The sequence below is a fragment of the Colossoma macropomum genome, unplaced genomic scaffold (genome assembly GCF_904425465.1).
Source record: "Colossoma macropomum unplaced genomic scaffold, Colossoma_macropomum, whole genome shotgun sequence".
In the NCBI taxonomy this organism is placed as follows: Eukaryota; Metazoa; Chordata; class Actinopteri; order Characiformes; family Serrasalmidae; genus Colossoma; species Colossoma macropomum.
The window spans coordinates 6,111,391-6,130,667 of record NW_023494792.1 but is presented as its reverse complement, the minus strand read 5'-3'; the positions used below and the strand labels follow the sequence as shown (position 1 = coordinate 6,130,667).

Here is a 19,277-nt window from a genome sequence, read left to right as displayed (position 1 = left end):
TGACACCCCTGTTAATGGAGCCAGAGGGCAGGAAGGGCAGGGGGAGTTCTAAATTCCATATGCATGAAACAATAGAGGCAACAGAAGTTATAAAAACAACATGAACATGTGTGTCTCTCTCTCGCGCACACACACACACACACACTGTGTTGTAGGTGCTTGTACTAATGCAAAACAGCTGTAGAAACCTCTCTGCAGTACTCATGGTGGCCACCAGAGGTGCTGTAGGCTCATAAATGAAATAAATTCTTTGCAGAAGTGTGTGTGTGTGCGTGTGTGTGTGTGTGTGTAAGAGAGGGCAGGCAGCAGCCATTTTGAACTCGGATTTCATTTTACGAATCACACACCAGCCTGAGCCACTCATTGGTCCGGAGACTGTGTGTGTGTGTGTTTCAGATGATAATGTAAAGTGCCACAATAATGTCACACTTTAAAGATGGAATAATTTTCAAAAGTTAGATTATTAGTTTTATTGTTGTTGACATATCTAAACCTATTTTTTTAGCTTTGGGTAATTCTTACCAAGTGAGCCAATAGAAATGGTCCAAGTTTACTGACAAGAAAATTTTGGACCATTTTAAGAATGTAAAAAATATTTTATTTGTCTTGTAAAGTTACCATTGTGGAGATGCAAAGTTAAAACAGTAACAATATCTTGTTTGCGAGTGGGTGGGTGGGTGTGTGTGTGTGTGTGTGTGTGTGAGGGAGAGAGAGATAGAGAGAGGATTTCCTGCTAGCCTTTCCTGTTCACTGTTAAAAGTTGTCCTTTAGTTCCTTTTACACAATAGTGTTTATGGTTTATTCACCATTTATAGCCTTTTAAGGAGAGGAAAGAGAGAAGCACACCATAAACACAGTGCACCTCTCCTCCACTGCTGTGTGCAGAGGGTGGTAAACGAAGGCCAGGCTCGTAAAGGCTACTGTGGAGTTTAATTGTGCCTCTTTGCTCTTCTCTGAGCGTGTGTGTTGTGGTGTCAGTGGGTGGGTGTCCAGCTGCTCAGACTGCAGGACTGTGTTCTGCTGAAACCTCAGCTTAGAGTTCCATGTACTGTGGGCAGAGTGATTCTGTAGCTGGAGCTCTAATACTGCAGTCTCTCTGCTTTATACCCTGGCCTTCAGGAGCTCAGTTACAGCAGAGAGAGGGAGACAAAGAGGGAAAGAAAGAAGGACGGAAGTTAAATAGAAGGAGGGAAAGAAAGACGAAAAAGTTCAAGGAGGAAAGAAGTAAAGAAATATAAAAAGAACAGAAAAGGATGGAAGGGGGAAAAGAAAAGAAACAAAGAAGAGAGAAGAATTAAAAGAAGACAAAATGCTAGAAGGAAAAGAAAAAATAACAAAGAGGAGACAAAAAGAAAAGGAAGGAAAGAAAAAAGGACAACAAGGGAAAAAATACATAAAGAAGAAAGAAAAGGAATGCTAGAAGGAAACAGAAAAGAAAAAAAGCAGTGAAATAAAAAGAAAAAGAAAGAAGGATGGAAAGGAAGACGAAAAAAGACAGTAAGATAACATTAGAAGGAAACTAACCGAGGGGAAAAAAGTCAAAGGAAGAAAGGATACAGGCCAAAGGAGAGAGAGAGAGAGAGGAAATATTGTGTAAGGACTTGAGGAAGTGAATGCCAAGAAAAACAAAAGCGGCTCAGTTCAGTGTAGTGAGTCAGACACTATCCACAAAACTCTCATTACAGAGAGGGAGAGATGGGGAGATGGACAGAGTGAGAGAAGAAAGACTGGTCAGCGGTTCATTAGAGTGAGACAGAGGGGAAAAAGGCCTCATACAGAAAAAAGTCTGCTGCTGCGTGGGCTTGCCTAGTATTTGAAGTTGAAATCCAGCTAGTGTGTTTTGTTTTTTGTTTTTTCTTTTCTTCCTTTCTAAAAGTCTGGCGCTGAATCTCCAATGGTTCCCTGCTCAACACATACTGCAGTACATAGGTAGATAATGCCTCTTCCACCCAAACAGTGCATGGTATGTCTAACAAACAACCGTTTGGGATTCAGCCACGTTTCCCTAAAGAAACAAATAGTGCACAATTTGAGTGCAGAAGCCAGTTTTTCACAACTCACATACTGCACTTTTTATGGAGCGGGGAGCTATTTGAGCTTCAGCCTGTGTGTATGTGCTTGTAATGTAATGTAATGCAAAGCAAAGCTAGTCCTCTCTCTCTCTCTCTCTCTCTCTCTCTCTCTCTCTCTCTCTCTCTCTCTCTCTGAGTGCTTCCATATGCTGTGTAATCCAATATTCCACATAACACACTGGAGCCGAGTGGAAAGCACAGAATGAGAGAGGAGGAAAAAATGAAATGAAGAAAAAAGTTGAAAATGGAAGACAGACCCAATTTCCCCCAGCAGAGAGAGGGGTGGAGGAGAGTAAAATAAAGATGAGCAGATGGCAGAGCGAGAGAGCAACAAGAGGGACAGTGAAAAGAGAGAAAGAAAGAGAGTGAGACAAAGGGGGGGGGCAGTGGGGCCAAAAGAAAGTCAGACTGAGGGGCAATAGACACTATAGCAGAGGCCATGTGGTTGGAGCTACTGAGGGGTGTTTTGTTTATCACAGTAGAAATGTAGTCTGGGGAAGTCAAAGTGAGGGCATAATCAATGCATTTGCGCATGTGTGTGTGAAATAGTGTTTACTTAAAGCAGCAGTTTGTCAAAAACAGACACAGTGCACTACGTAGTTAAAAAAAATAATGCCTCTTTAGCCCAAACAGTACATGGTTATTTAACAAACAACCGTTTGGGTTTCAGCCACAACTTGCTCTTCAATTTACATTGTTAATTCATCACCATTTCCATGTGTAATGTAATCAGTACTTCATGTGCAATTTTCCATGTGCTATTCGGGTGAAATATCCTTACAGTGTAAATATTTTTTTGCTTTTTTGTTTTTGTTTATAATTATTTATATTGTTAATTTGTGTGAGTAGAGTTTGTGAAGGATAGAACTTATATTTTTATCTTTAGTATTGTATATATTGTTTATACAGTAACATCTAACAAACTGTAACCTTGTTAAGTAATTAACGAGGTTAATTACTTTGTTAATTCTCTTCTTGTTACTTCTTTTCTTGAGTGCCTTGCTATCCCTTTGCTGCTGTAGCACTGTGAATTTCCCCGTAGTGGGACTAATAAAGGATTATCTTATCCTAAAAATCACATACACTTTTCCTATTATGCAAATGTAATGCCAAAAATCATGGCATCAGTATTTTGTAGTTCTGCACTGGAGCTATGAGGGTAATGTAGATAATGAGTAATGGATGCTTTTATTATACCTAATCGCCCCATTTTACAAATGCAACACAGTAGTAGTGATTTTTATGAAATTTGTCCATACGTTTTACTTTTAACTTTCTAGCTAACTGCGTGTCATACAGTGTCAAACCACTCATGTATGTTACCTTAGCCTGCTAGCTCCAGTGCAAATCAAAAAAGCAAATTTCATATGTTGGCTGATTGACCACACTTCTGGTGAGGAGGAAATTGTGTAAATTAGATTTTTTTGCTGAACTGTTCCTTTTAAGGGGGCAGATGTGCCCTCTGTTAGAGTACAGCAGCTCTAAAACAAATGTGATTGTACAAACACCCCATCTGCGTTAGGGTTCTGCTGATGGGCTGGATGTGTGGATGTGGTTTTGTGTGGTAGTTTAGATTTTCTCCTGATGAGGGTGTTTTGTATCCGTTTCCTCAGTACATCCCCCCCCTGTGGTCAGCGCACTGACCTTGCCATGAGGACTGTTTTTCAGCTGCTGCCTCGGGTGACATGAATAACCTTTCCGTTCTGATTTGGCCTTTTGTGTTTGTTTTGTTTTTTTGTCTTTGCTCATCTCTGATCCCCTGGCTAGGCATGTACACACACACACACACACACACACACACACACTTGCTTTCATCACGTCTTTGACACTTTGCAGCTGGGAGTGAGAGAAGGGCTGAAGATCATTTTCGTCTGTCTCTGTTCATCCATATCTCTCTCTGTCTGCCTCAGTTCATCTGTCCATTTCTATATCTTTCTTCTTTCGTCTTCTGTTGATTTTCCCTCTCTCTCATTCTGCCTCAGTCGCTCAGTCTGTCTTCATTTATCTGGTCATCTGTAACTTTTTTGTTACTTTCTTTGCTCGGCTTTTGAATAGCAGAGCATGGCACAGTGATGTAGAAAATACATAAGTAGAAAAGTGTACTAACAAATTGATATGTGTATCTCTCTCTCTCTCTCTCTCTAGCAAAGAAAGACCAAGAAGGAGGGGAGGAGAAGGCTGCTCAGAAGAAGAAAGCGAAGGAGTTGAAAGTTCTTGACTCAAAGTCCTCTCAGAACCTCTGTGAGTACAGACATTGGCCCTTATTCGTCAACGTTGCTTACTGTCAAATCTGATCATAAAATGCAAATTTCACACTGTTTTGTTATTAATCAGTTTCATCTTTAGCATATCTGTACAAGCAGAATCAAGTCTGACAGGAGTGTGTGTAAATTTGACCATAACAAAAAATAAAAAAATAAAAATTAGATTTTCAGCTAACTAACCAAGATTTATTATCAGTAACATCTGTCGCACCAATAATAGGAATAAACATGGAAAAAATCAATGATGCTAATCATTTGTGCACGTGATGATCCAGTACAAAAGTGGATGTACATATTTTACATGCATATTGATATTAACAAATGCTGCAACTATTTTTGTGTTCCATTTAAAGACATATTACACTGTGGTATTGTTTCATACTCTTAATACTGCCCCAAAAATAAAAAGATGCATAACTCAGCTAGTTCAAAATCATTTTATACACTGCAATAATACAGCGGAAACCCTTTGTTCTTCTTTGAGTTGACATTGGAGACTCAGGTGAAATGGCATTCAAAAAGTTTACAGCTGCTGAAGTTGCTGCAGCAGTTTTCGAAAGCAGTGACATAACATTTTGATATGAAACATATTGGTATTATGTTCTATGCAAGTGCCTGCACATTCAAGATGACGTACAAAAATCAAGAACATGCCCTTAAACCCCAGAGGGTTAATACTGTAAAGTTTGGTCAGTCCCTCTACAGTCTTTGCACTGTTCTGTAAGATTGCTTTTCCACTCAAACTCTGAAGTGCAATTTAATATGTCTTTCTTCTCTAAGAAATCCAAGAGTTTTTTTTTCATATTTTTTTTCTGTGCTTTTATCTTGCAGCTATTTTCTTGGGATCAAACAGGCTGCCATATGAGGAGATAAAAAATGTCATTCTCGAGGTTAACGAGAAGGTGCTTACAGAAAACATGGTGCAGGTGTGTGCATGATTGCAATTTTGCATATAGTTTGCAACTTAACATGTAGTTTGCATACACACTAGGATCTCTTTTGCTTCTTATTTGACTTGTTTGTGTGGATTTTGTGTGTTTTTCAGAGTTTGCTGAAGTTGTTGCCTGAGCAGGAGCAGTTGAGCGTGTTATCAGAGTTAAAGGACGAGTATGAGGACCTTGCGGAGTCTGAACAATTTGGAGTGGTGGTAAGAAAAGCACACATGGCAGACCTCTGGTACAAAGCCACGCTTAGTAAATGCAAACAAACGCTACAAACGCCATAAATCACTGTTGTATAATGCCTCTTTATTTGATCATTTACCTTTTTCAAACATAGCAGATATCAACAAACTAATCAAAGAGTCTGTGATGTTGATATTAAAGAAGAATAATATAATTAGAAAAATGTCTTTTTAATGATTGAAAATGAATCAGGGAATTAATAAAACCTGAAGCTAATTTTAGCCATTTTTGTATTTATTGTTCTCTCAGATTCAGAGAAAGTTTATTGCCATCACCATGTTACATTAAATAACATTTAGCAAGTCATACCATTTGGAAGTCAATAAGAGATAATTGCATGGTAGATATTTCAAACAGGTTATTATATTTTAATTGCTAGCAAAAGCGTCATCAATCATATAATTACTCAGCCAGTTTAATTGTAAGAATGCACTCACTCTGCTGTTTTGTGTCTGTCTATCACACCAAACATGGAAAAGAGAAAGAAAAGCAGAGATTTGTCTGAGGACACATGGTCAATGTAAAGGCTACTAGACCACTTCAGAGTAGCTTGATGTTCTTGTGAGCACTGTTGCAAAACTGGTCATTGTCTGAATAAAAATGAGCTGCATGGTAGAAGACCCAGGAATACCCCAAAGCCAGACTGAATGCATGTTGAAAAGCCCTGAGAATCCTCAGATTAAAAAATGTTAGAACTTTTGGTAAATATCACTCCAACTCTGTGTTCACAGGGGAAAATAAAATTAAGCTCAAAGAAAAGAACACAATCCCTACTGTTAATCTTGATTGCTCACTAATGTTTTGGGGCTTTGCTTTGGTGCCTCTGGCACTGGGATGATGAAGTCATAAGATAATCAAGGCATTTTGAAGCAGATTGTTTAGTTGAATGTGAGAAAGCAGTATCAGTTGCAGGTCGTGGGTCCTCCAGCAGGATAATGAGACAAAACATCCCTCAAAAAGCACCCAAGAAAGGATGAGAAGAAAACAGTCTACTATTCTGAAGTGGCCTGCTCTGAGTCCTGATCTGAATAGCATTGAGCATCTCTAGAAAGAGTTTAAACTCTGTTGGGTGAAGACTCGTCAAACCTGAGTGGACTGGAGCATTTTGCTCAAGAAAAGTCAAAGCTACCAGTTAAGAAGTGTAGAAATCTAATTTAGAGCGTCAAAAAGAGCTTGGCTGAAGTCCTTGGTCTGAAGGTTGTGCTATGATATATTGAGTCAGGAATCCCAATATTTTTATCCATACCTTTTTCATTTGTTTTCTTATTAAAAATACGCTACATGGCCAAAAGTATATTGACACTCTATATTGAAACTATAATTATTGAGTTCACGTGTTTCAGCCACTCCCATTACTAACAGGCGACTTTACACATGGCACTGCCACAAGTCAGTTCATCAAATTTCTGTCCTGCTCGATCTGCTCCGGTCAGCTGTAAGTGCTGTTATTGTAAAATGGCAGCATTTAGGAGCAGCAACAGTTCAGTCACAGAGTGGTAGACCATGCAAACTAAAAGAGCAATGCTGCCAAGTGCTGAAGTGCATAGTGTGTTAAAATCTGATCTTCTGTTGCATCACTTAGTACAGAGTTCCAGGCTGCCTCTAGTGGCAACATCAGCACAGGAACATTGCGTCAGGAGCTCCCTGAAATGAGTTTCCATGGCTGAGCAGCTGCACACAAGCCTAAAATCACTATACGCAATGTCAAGCGCTTGCCATGGTTTCACAAATTGGGTGTGGAGGAACTCCAGTGGGCTGGACTACGACCCCACTGAACACCTTTGGGATGAATTGGGACATTGATTGTGAGCCAGGCCCTATCGTCCAACATCAGTGCCTCACGAATGCTCTTTTCACTCATTGCACACAAATACCCACGGACATATTTCAAAACCTTGTAGAAAGCCTTCCCAGTAGAGTAGAGACTGTTACAGCTGCAAAGGAGGTCCAACCTCATATTAATACCAATGGTTTAGGAATGGCTTGTCCATCAAGCATATAGATGTAATGGTCAGGTGTCCACATACTTTTGTTTGACCAAATAGTGTCACATATAGTCACAAATGAGGTTTTTAAGGGTTAAGAAAATCAGGTTTTGAATTGTATGTTTTGTTTGTTTCTTGTTGGTGTTTTGAAAAAAAGTATAAGGGTACCACGTCTATATACACAATACTGTGTTTTAAAATTCTCTCTCTCTCTCTCTCTCTCTCTCTCTCTCTCTCTCTCTCGTTGCTATAGATCAGTTCGGTGAAGAAGCTGAAACCGCGGCTGAGCGCTATCCTGTTCCGTCTGCAGTTTGAGGAGCAAGTGAATAACGTGAAGCCGGACGTTGTGGCAGTGACTGCGGCATGTGAGGAGCTGGTTCAGAGTGAAAACTTCTCTCAGTTGCTGCAGATCATTCTGCTTGTTGGCAACTACATGAACGCCGGCTCACGCAATGCCAAGGCCTTTGGTTTCAGCATCAGCTATTTGTGCAAGGTCTCCCTCCCTTTCACATATTATCACACTCACAAATAAGTGCACCTATTTCCATTTGTAGAAACAAACACTGTATGACGATGTTTCATTTTGTTGGAGTCATTATGATCTCACTGTCTCTCTTTCTTTCTCTCACTCTCTCACTGTAGCTCAGGGACACTAAGTCAGCAGATCAGAAGCAGACCCTGCTGCACTTCCTGGCAGACCTATGTCAGGAGTCATATCCCAAGGTCATGCACTTCCCTGATGAGCTCATCCATCTGGAAAAAGCCAGCAGAGGTGCTTCCTTTTTTGTACTAGTGTAATTTAGTGTTTGTCCTGTTAGTGGTCAAATACTTTGTCATGGTCCTAAGAAAACCATGTATCTCTAAAGTAATAATTTCATAGGAGAAGGGAAAAAATCTTTGTTCCGAATAATTTTTGATCATTTCTGTTGGTCTGTTTTATAAGAAGTGTTTAGACAGCGTGAAAGTCAGCTGCCATTTTAAATAAGAACCGATAAATACTTAAATTTGACAGCATGTAATGCCAACAAAACATTTAAAGCAAAGAAAATCATTTGTGTTTTTATAGCACAGATTATAAAATAAACCTCTGTTTCTCACACAGTGTCAGCTGAGACACTACAGAAAAATCTGGATCAGATGGGCAAGCAGATAAAGAGTCTGGAGAAGGACATTGAGACTTTCCCTCCTCCTCAAAGTGAAAACGACAAATTTGTTGAGAAAATGACCATATCCTTCACAGTGCTTTAGGCTTTATTTGCCTATCTTTGGTGTATTTGATGATCTAGTATATGTGACTTGAAAATACCATATTGCCAGTCATTTTTATGTGCACTAATAACTTATAGTGTTGATTTTAAATGTTGTAAACTGGACATTTATATATATTTAGACTTTATGTATTTCAGTATTTTATATATTTTGGAAACAACAAGAAACATGCTGTAAACATCTGTGTGGCAGTTTGTCTGACTTGTGATCTAATACCCCACATAACATATGGCACATTCTGGTGCCCTTTCAATCTACTGAATAGACATATGAGACGACAGATGCTGCAGTAGTATAACATAAATGGTTTGCAAATCTTTGTTATGTTCTTCTGCATTGTACGTTTCTGCGGTGTTTTTTTAGCAGACCACATAAAGTTGAGATGTGCCTGTCGTGGTGTTCTTTAACTGTCCTGAGCACAGCTTTGTGGCGACTGCACGAGAGCAATTTGAAAAGTTGGAGCTGATGCATAACAACATGCAAAAGCAGTATGAGGACCTGGGGAAGTACTTTGTGTTTGACCCTAAGAAGATAACCCCAGAGGAGTTGTTTGGTGACCTAAACAACTTCAGGAACATGTTCCAGGTAAGGTCAAGCTGTGTGGTCTCAGAATGACCCTGTGATTTGACCCTTGTAAATTCAGACAGTTATTTCCTGTTCATATATAGATGCTATTAAAATAGTTAACAGCGATACTCAGAGCTGGGCAATGTCCATAAATAATTATTGTGATATCTGGATAATGAGTTGTATTGGTGTCTATGTGACTGCATCTAAGAAAAAACCCAAGATGCTTTCCATTATTACAGAGGAGACATACTGGAATTCAGCTGTAATTATTGGGAAATTATGAACTATTATATAATTATACTACATAATATTCAGATGACAATGTAAAGTGTCTTAGTAGGGCCAAAACAAGCCTTGGCATAGATTCTACAAGTCTCCTGAACTGTACTAGAGGGATGGAGCACCGTTCTTCTGAAATACATTCCCTCAGTTGTTGTTTTTATGATGAGGTGGAGAGGGCTGTCTAGCGCGTCAGGCCTTAATCTCTCGTAGGTGTTCAGTTAGATTCAGATCAGGTAACTATGAAGGCCAGCATATGATTTACATTATTTACATACTCATCAAACTATTCAGTGACCCCTCGTGACCTGTAGATAGGTGCATTGTCACTCTGGAGAAGACCACTCCCATCAGGATAGAAATGTTTCATCATAGAGTAAATGTGATCAGAGTATCTTTTGTGACTCCACAGTGGAAATAACAGCCATTGATGTTGAGGGGGGTAGGATGGGTGGTTGCACCTGAGGTCTACCACCATCTCCATAGTTTTTTTGCGTGTTCAGCAGCAGGTGGTTCCTGCTGCACCAAGACACCAGCTACTCGACTTCCTTTCTGTACACAGACTCATCACTGTTGGCTATGAGGCCCACCACGGTGGTGTCATCTGCAGACTTCAAAATCTGCAAAGCTGGTTCATTATTAGCAATGCGGTCATTGGTGTAGAGACTGAAGAGAAAGGTTGAGAGCGCACAACCTTGTGGTACTGTAGTACTGAGGGTCCAGGGGTCTGATGTTCCAGGGGACTGCGACTGCAGTCTCCACAACAACAAATCCCATTTTCTTAAGGATTTGTTTGTTTTTCAGGATATCCACAATCCACCGGCACATGGGATCTGGCACAGATAGCTTGAGACAGTTTAACCTGCAGCGGCTCTTGCTCTGTGGTGTTGAATGCCGAGCTGAAGTCCACAAACAGAACTCTAGCATAGGTTCCAGGACTGTTGAGATGCTGCAGCATGAACTGCAGGGCCAAGTAGACTGCATTAGCACTATATGCAAACTGCAGGGCATCCAGTAAAGGGTTTGTAAATAGCCTTCAGGTGGGCTAGGACATTCAAGGACATTCATGACTACAAAGGTCAGGGCTACTGGCCTGTAGTCATTAATCCAGTAATTTTTGTTGCTTTGGGGACTGGAATGGTAATGGAGGTTTTGAAACATGTGGGAACAAAGCAAAGTTCCAATGATTTGTTGAAGAGGTTTGTGAAAATTGGTGCTTGTTCATCATAGCAGTGCCTTAGGGTGGATGGAGAGACAAAGTCTGGTCCTGGCGCTTTTCTCATTATATGATATCTAACTTTACTTAACTAGTATTTAACTAGTCCGAACAATCAGAGCACTTAATCTGTATGGAAAATGCTTAGAATTTTCCTCAGACTGAATGTTGCTATCCGAGAACCCCCCAGCAGAGACAATGACCTGTTTTAACAATGTTTGGTCACTCACAGGTAAAAGGAATGAGAGATTACTTGGAAATATTATTTAATATTATTCAGCAAACTGTTACATTTGAAATGGGCTGTATATAATTCTTCATCAATTATCTTTCTCAAAATGGACAGTTATCTCCTGTCAAGAGCTGGCACTGTTTAATCTTCACCTATATCTGATAACATCACCCTGTTTCTCGGTCCCATACTGAAAATGTTGCATTGTCCGTTTTACTTGCTGTTCTTATATAGCGATTTTAGTTAATGGATATCAGTACTATAGATGTCCTTTGTAGGCTGTCAGAGATACAAAACAAACACACACACACACACACACAATTGAAAGATACAGTTACAGAAAGTACAACACCTGTGTACACAGGTCGTCTCCCAGCTGCAGGGTGTGTGTGTGAGAGAGACAGAGAGAGCAGCAGGTGGTAAGGCCATTATGTCGCCAGTGTTTGTTCAGTGCATTAAACACAGACATCCGTGCAGACACTGCCTTTTTTCATATTATTCAGGACTTGCTCACTCCTGCTCACACTATAAAGCACAGACATACAAAAACACAGATAGATATAAACAGATAACCTACCCTGTGTTTAGCAGATTTGCAACAATTTATATAAACAAGTAATACATTGAGGGAAGAAGTGAATGTAAACACCTTATTTGACACACAAAGGAAGCCTGTTATTATTTTGGTTTGAACTTTATCTGGTTTCATTGTTTCTATGTTCATGTGTGTTACAGCAAGCAGTGATTGAGAATCAGAAGCGTAAGGAGTCAGAGGAGAAGATGCGCAAGGCCAAACTGGCCCGAGAGAAAGCTGAGAAAGAGAAGGAGGAGAGACAGAAGAGAACGAATGCTGGACAGATCAACATCAACGACGGTATGTTTTTATGTGAGAGAAAGAAAGCAAAAGATGGGCATCTGTGTGAGCGTGTGTTTTTGACTAGAACTCACAGCTCTGTTGACAGAAACTACAGTTCTGTTGATCAACCACTGAGGGCAGTCATAGTCCATGAAATCTCTGAAAGTGTGCGCATATGTGTGTGTTTGGTTTTTGTGCAGTTTTATGACCAAGGTGTCCTGACTATCCTACAGTGTGAATACAAATGACATGGGCCTTACTTTAAGAGCTTTTCACAAAATCTACGTTTCATTTGTTTAAAACAGGAAGAGCAAAAGTTTTTTTTTTTGGTTGAAGTTTAATAAAACTAATAAAAACGTGTAATATTGAATGTACAGTAAAGTGAAAAAATCTTAAGAAACTAAGCATATTGTTTACAACTGTTTATCTTGGCAGCAAGTGTATTTTTAGCTGTAAAAGCATTAGAATATAATTTTAGAATGGGATTGTGATGAGGTGTAAGCAAGTTAGAAAACATAGGGTTTAGTTTCAGATTTCTCCGCAGTGCCACCCGCTATTACATATATTGGTTAAATTCCTTTGCCAGCACACCTAATTTAATTTAATGAAGAATTCACTAGCTAGTCCAGATATTGAATAATTACTACGAAATAATACTCGGCTGCCACAAGAAGAGCTTTAAAAATGAAAAGCTAAAACATTAACATATGTGAAGGGACTTTTTGATATTAATATTCTAATGTTTGTGTTTTTTCTGAACAAATGAGTGCTCACTGCCCAGTTAAATAACTTTTTAAACACAGTTTTCTTAGGCAACTAAACTGTTGCATAGTGTTGTATATACAACTCCATATCCTGATATTTTATTAAAGCAAATGTGTATATGAGAGAGAGAGAAAGAGAGAGAAAGGGGAAGGCACACAGCAAAATAGATGGGGTAAAGGGCTGGGAAACTGTGTAATAATTTGTGCCCTGGAATGTGAATCTGCTTTTTGCTTTTCATGGTTCAGTGAAGGAAGGAGGGATGGAGAGAAAGCAGCAGAAAAAATGGAGAAAATCTGTTTATCAGCCGCAAACACGCCTTTCAATGGGCTGCTAGTGTCCTTGCTTTTACAAAGCTCTTTAATAGGCTCTGCACTAAACACCAACCTTTACTACATCACAAATCAAATGTTTTACACACACATACATATACAAACTCTCTCTCTCTCTCTCTCTCTCTCTCTCTCTCTTCTCTCTCTCTCTCTCTCTCTCTCTCTCTCTCTCTCTCTGTGTGACCTACTTTTAGTTTTTACTTTTCCTCTCTTTTGGCTGCAGTTTATGTCTCTCAGGACTTTAAAATTCCACACTCATCTCTGTTTCACTACTCCAGCTGAGCTGTGTGTGACTTTGCACTTAAGTATCACGCACTGCTGAGTTTCTCATTAACAAAGAAATTATTGTAAAGGGCACATATATATTTTCCTAACTTTTTAAAAATAAGGTTTGATTTTAAATGTGAACACTTGCAAATTTCAAAAGGTATCATTCACTTCCCAGTCCATATGTGGAATCTAAGCTATAAAACAGTCAATTTGAATGAACTGGTTTTGTGAAGTCTCAAAGTGTATTTATGTATCGCCACCTAAACAGCAGTTTAGCTCTGGTTAAACGTTGCGGTTAAAAGTAGTGTTTCTGATGGAGTGTTGTTTGAATGAGGCACAATACAAAGCAGCGAATCCGAACACAGATCATCTTTACATCGTAAAGGTACAGCAACAAAATAGCCTGTTTAATCATAAAGGAGAAAGAGAGGTTGGAAAAATGTTCATTTAAAAATGAATTATGTAAAAATGGGCCGTTCAAATGTGTCTACAAACCACTAGACTAAAAAAAAATATGTAATTCACAGAAATAACCTGAGGACATATTATAGAAACGTTCTTTTTGTCCTAAGTGACGATCTGACAGGTCAATAGGGGTGGGAATCTCTAGGCACCTCACGATTCGATTACGATTCAGAGGGCTGCGATGCAATTATAAAACGATTATCGATGCATCTTTTTTTCTATATAGCATTTATATTTTCTCACTGTGTGAGCTCAAGTTTCGAGTTCAGGTTTCAAGTTAATTTGTCATTTGCACAACATGTCAGGACATTTATGCATTGAAATGCTTGTGGTGAGGCTCAGCTAATCACTCTACAGAAAGTAAATAAGTAAAAATAAAAATACAAGAAAAAACAACTGAAATATGTTAAATATACACAAAATATACACAGAGACAATATACATTTTAAAGTGACTAAGTGACTCTGTGTTATTGTTATTTAAAGTGACTTGGTACTTTTAAAGCAAAGTATTTGTAATGATCCATAATGAATTTACTTCCAATATCTTTTTTAATAAAACAAATGGAAGTGATGTGGCTGTCACACTAAAAAGTGGCAAAGCTGAAGTCAGCTTCTCTTTCGAATTCTCCCGTTCCACCTTAAATGGTGCCACATTTACATTCGGCACCTCAGTTAGAATTTAAGGTGGCACGGGTAAATTCGAACAGGAAGGTGGAGAATAAGAAGCGACTTCAGCCTCGTAAAACAGTCGAACGTTGAGAGATATTTAACTGATCTACTTCTGAGGAAAACGTTTTCTGGCGGAGATGGGAGGAAAGCGGCTGTAGCTGAAGCTTAAAGCAGAGCAAAGTAAATCTGCGTTTTCGTTTATACTGTTTAGCCTATATTAACACATTAACACATACTGAGACATACTGGACATTAAATGTTGTGGCTGCCAAGGTCGTCTGATTTTTGTTGAAAGGACAAAATGTTATCATTTTTGTTGTGACTCCTGATCTAACCTGGCTTTTAATGCAGAGGGAGCCGGTCGGATTTCTCACTCTTCCGCTTGTGTTTTTGTTATGTGCCGCCACAGACTGTCCGGGCGCTGCACTTCCGCACTTCCAAGTTCCGCCTTTTGTGTGCCGTCAACATTACGTTATAAATTAAATATTTAGAAAATCGATTTTTGGCATACAGAAGCAAATCTTAATTTAGGAATCTTATCTCACAGCATCTTAAGTTAAGAAATCTTAACTTACTCGATCAAAGTTGACAATCAACTGTTATGTCTGTTACCTAGCACCTGACCACGTGTGCACAACTGACATGTAAACTCGTTATCAAAATAATCAAGTTAGTTAGCCAGACAGCTGCCTTTACTGATGTAAAAAGCTCAAACAAGACTAAAGCGCAATAAACCTTAAGTTATGAATATTGTGACAGTACTTTGTGCTGTTTATCAGAGCATCGCCGCTCACCAGCTTCAGTTTCCATTTCTCAAACGCTTTAGCTGACCGCACTAGTGTTATTCCACCTAATAAACTGACACGCGTTCAGTTCTGTCTCCTCATTATTCACCACAATCACTGTAATATCTTATCTGACAAGTTTACATCAACATTAACACACAAAGGTATAAGGAGGGGGATGGTGGAGATCGTGTCTGCATAATCTGGGGTTTTTAAAACACAGAGAGAAAAAAACTCAGAAGTCAAAACGCCGTCTTCAGTGTAGATAAATGTAACGTCATAATGCTAGTTCTAGTGAACTATGCTGCCTGTCACTCAAAATGATAGAAACAGACGGTTGAGGTTGGGGTTGTCTTAAAGATGGCACAGTGTTTTGTATAATTAGGATGGTTCATAATGTAGGATAAGATTATGAACTTAAGAACTGTTGTTCTGTGATAGCTTCTGTCCTAAATTCAAACCTAACTGAAGCTGTCATGGTGACTAAACTGGTAAGATAAGATTTCAGGGTTAAAAAAAAAAAAATCTGTAATACGGCCCCTGGACTCAAAACAAAACTTGGCAGACATGTCAAGGGCGTGTCTTCTAACATCATAAAGCCTCAAATCTGCCACCTGTATGCAAATCTATCCTCCCTCAAGGGACCAAAGAAATAGCTATGTAACAGTATAGAAACTAGAGCTTATGTAAGAAACTGTAGCACTTATGGTGAAGATATTTTACAATGTTTATGAAAAGCAGTTGTGTTAACCACATACAGAGAGTGAGTAGAAGGTAGCGTCAGAACAAAGACCTCAGTGGTGTTTTCCCCCCCGTTTGTTCTATATTTCAGTTTCATTTTTTATTTTTTATTTCCCCCCGCCCCCTTCTCTATATCTCTCTTTCCCTCTTGCGTTCTCTCACATACTGTCATTCTCACACATGCACACACAGGGTTCATTGCCCTCTGAGGGTCATTGGACGTTTGGAATGCTCGGCCTTGTGCACACACTCACACTGAGAAACAGACAGCAATGTTCAGTGCACTGCTCTGAGCCTGGGAGTGAAGTGCGGAAAGGTCTGCAGTGTTTCACGTTTTATCAGTAGTTAGTCTTTTGTTACAGTCAGTCCTCTGTTTGAGTTTTGTTCCCACTGCTGGATCTCTGAGTCCTGCACTGTTCTCTGTAATTCCTTCTATAATGCCTTCTGTAGCCCATAGACTGCATACAGAATAGTCCCAGTCTTCCCATGCATTCCTATAGCTGACATTCTTTCTAATCAGTAGGTTTCTTCTAATATGTACTCTGTTATGGCTTAAAAAAACCTTCAAACATGCTTCACATATGCCTGTTTAATAAGTATCACATTTCTTGTCCAGTTATGACTGTATGACTGAGCAATGAATTATTTATTCTTTTTGAAACAAAAAATGAGCTGCTTTTCCAGAAATGATGTGTTCCAGGATGTGTGTTGGACTGAAAAACAGTTTCTTTTATGCTTTAGTCTGTCACCTCGCAGTCTGCCCAGTAGGTGTCAGTACAGTTAGAAAGATAGGAAGACTGCATCTGCTCATAAGAGTATGTGTGTCAGTGGGGGTTGTGCAACAGCATCCCAAGTATAACAGAGACAGATGTCCGAATGGGATTGAGCTGTTTTGTCCTCACAGACATACAGACTTCAGTTCTCTCTTTAGGGCTTTTTGTGTACATAGTTCAGGAAATCATGTGTTTTATACACAGTATCGTGCACTCTCATTAGTCAGAATTGTTTTTTATTGGCCAAGATGTTACTTAGACATAGCTCAAATTAAAATAAACAAGTAATTAAATAGAATATAGGTTAGAAGGAAGAAAATTAAAATAAGTGTGTTTTAAGTTTGTTTGTATAGTGCTTTTTACAGTGTAGACTGTCACAAAGCAGCTTTACAGAAATCCAGGTCCAAAAGCTTCTAATGTGTAACCTAAAGGTGACAGTAGTCTGTGAGAGCAAGAACAAAGTAAAATAGTGCAAGTCATGAAGATGTACTGTGGCTAAAATGAGACAGTCTGTATTAAAGGTTTATATGTACAGAGAGAGCAGTTTTGTGAATGTGAGTGAATTCCCATATATACAGATTTAATTATATTTATGCTGTAACTAAACATAGACGGCACTAAACAAGTTGTGCCACTCCCTTTGAGTCTCTGAATAGAAGAGTCACCATAAGGGGTGCTAGAGCTTCACAGATGTGAATGTGTTTGGTGATGTATTCACCAAAATGACCATAAGGGGTGCCAAAAGCTCACAAATGGAGGCTGAAACTTGTCCCAAAGACCAGATTCCCTAATTATATTATACAGCTTAGCAGAGCTTAGCAACTTGTGTGTTTGGAATAAGCTGTGTGTCGCTTCAAATGCTGCTCTGAGTGATTAAGGCATTTCTTGCTGCTTAGAAATATGTCAGATTGCAAGGACATCACCAGAATTCTCACCAGAATAGTTTAGTACTATATGACACATATTGCATATTAATATGAAATATAATCATTTTAAGTGTAATCAATATTATTTATCAATATTATTTATCAATAGCCTAGATCTCCAAACTGCCTATTGTTGATTATGAAGTTTCCATTAATAATTAACTACAGTAAAGCCCAAAACTAATCATGAACACAGTGTATTATTTATTTGTCACGCCTTTCTCCTCCAACCTCGTAACACATAAGAAAAGAATTTGCTGCCATAGTGAGAAGTGACTATCTTTGTAGAATGTGAAATGAATCATATTGTGCAGTTTTAGAAAGCTGAATGTGGATGTGGACACTGCTGTCATGCTGTATTTATAGTGTAGCTGTTAGACTTTTGCCTAAAGGCTATGTATATGTTTATATACACTCTTGTGTACTTAGGTACTTAGGCACATGGACACTTTTAGACTCGTAGTGTGTCACAAAAGCCTTTTATGAAGATGACAACAAACACACACAACTGTGGGATCCGTGAGTGAATTTATGCTGTACTTTGTGTTGTTGATTTGTTGATGAATTTAAAACAGAAAGTCTGAGATGCCAGAAACATAGATGACCTAAATTGGTTCCCATGCAGTTTTTGTGAGAATCCTCTGAGTGGCGTACCAGGACTGTTCAGAGCTGTGTGCATGTGTTTGTGTGTGTAAATGGATTCCCTTTTACATGCTGTGACAGCTCAGACATGGAGCCATCTGGCATCGGCTTTACAAGGGATTATAGCCTCCGTGTGTTTGAGCGTGCAGGTTTTTTTTTTCTTCTGTTTGGGTTTTTTTGCCCTTCTGTGAAGGGGTAAAAGGTGGTGAAAGGGTTGTGGTGTGGTACGTTGTGTGTGTGGTACATTGTGTGTGTGAATCCTACTTTTTCTGTACATTGTTATTCTACAAACATATGTGTGTGGTGCACATTTGCACTCTGTGTGAGTGAAGGGAAGGTCTGAGAAACTCATAACTCCTTTTTTTTTTTTTTATGAAGGTTGAAATAGTCAAAACTATCTCACCGAAGCAGCCACAACACTCAGGACATTTCCACTTAACACGTATCTACCGTACTTCTCTTCATACAATTGATTCTTTGTCCTTGCTTATATCAGTGCTATGTGCATGCATGGTCTCAATTATAGAAGTGGGTCAGTGCCCATCTGGGTTAATGTGACATGTTACTCTGTCCATGAGACCAGTGACTTCCTCTGTGCGTGTGTCATCACATCCTGCTTGGAGTGGGTGTCCCTACTCAATCTGCGTCCCCTGCCCGATTTGCACTGCACATGCGTGGATATAGGCCTGGATATAGGTTATTGCCATAAGTGGAGGGAAATAAACAGTTTTAAATATTAAACTCAACACATGACATTTAACTGCCTAACACTGGTTTCTATAATTACTGACAGCTTACCATAGCAGGTAAAGGAATAGATGTCTGTGGTGAATGGTTGAAGATTGTGATGTTCTTTTTCTTCACCACAGTCAGACTTGGTCACCTGATGATGATAATAATAGACTTGTACTGTGTTCTTACTGCACTTTACCTTTAATAAACAGACTTAAGTAACACTTTTAACAAGCTTTATTTCCTTTATT

At 39.1% G+C, this 19,277-nt stretch overlaps 1 protein-coding gene across 1 annotated transcript in view; it reads left to right on the top strand.

Moving 5' to 3' along the window:
* Positions 1-19,277, top strand: part of LOC118811490 (protein diaphanous homolog 1) — a 133,351-nt gene that overhangs the window by 102,286 nt on the left and 11,788 nt on the right. Inside the window, 8 exon segments of the mRNA XM_036575711.1 lie at positions 4,218-4,313; positions 5,168-5,262; positions 5,382-5,483; positions 7,759-7,998; positions 8,148-8,277; positions 8,608-8,732; positions 9,195-9,359; positions 11,807-11,945. Coding sequence (XP_036431604.1) covers positions 4,218-4,313; positions 5,168-5,262; positions 5,382-5,483; positions 7,759-7,998; positions 8,148-8,277; positions 8,608-8,732; positions 9,195-9,359; positions 11,807-11,945 — 1,092 coding nt within the window.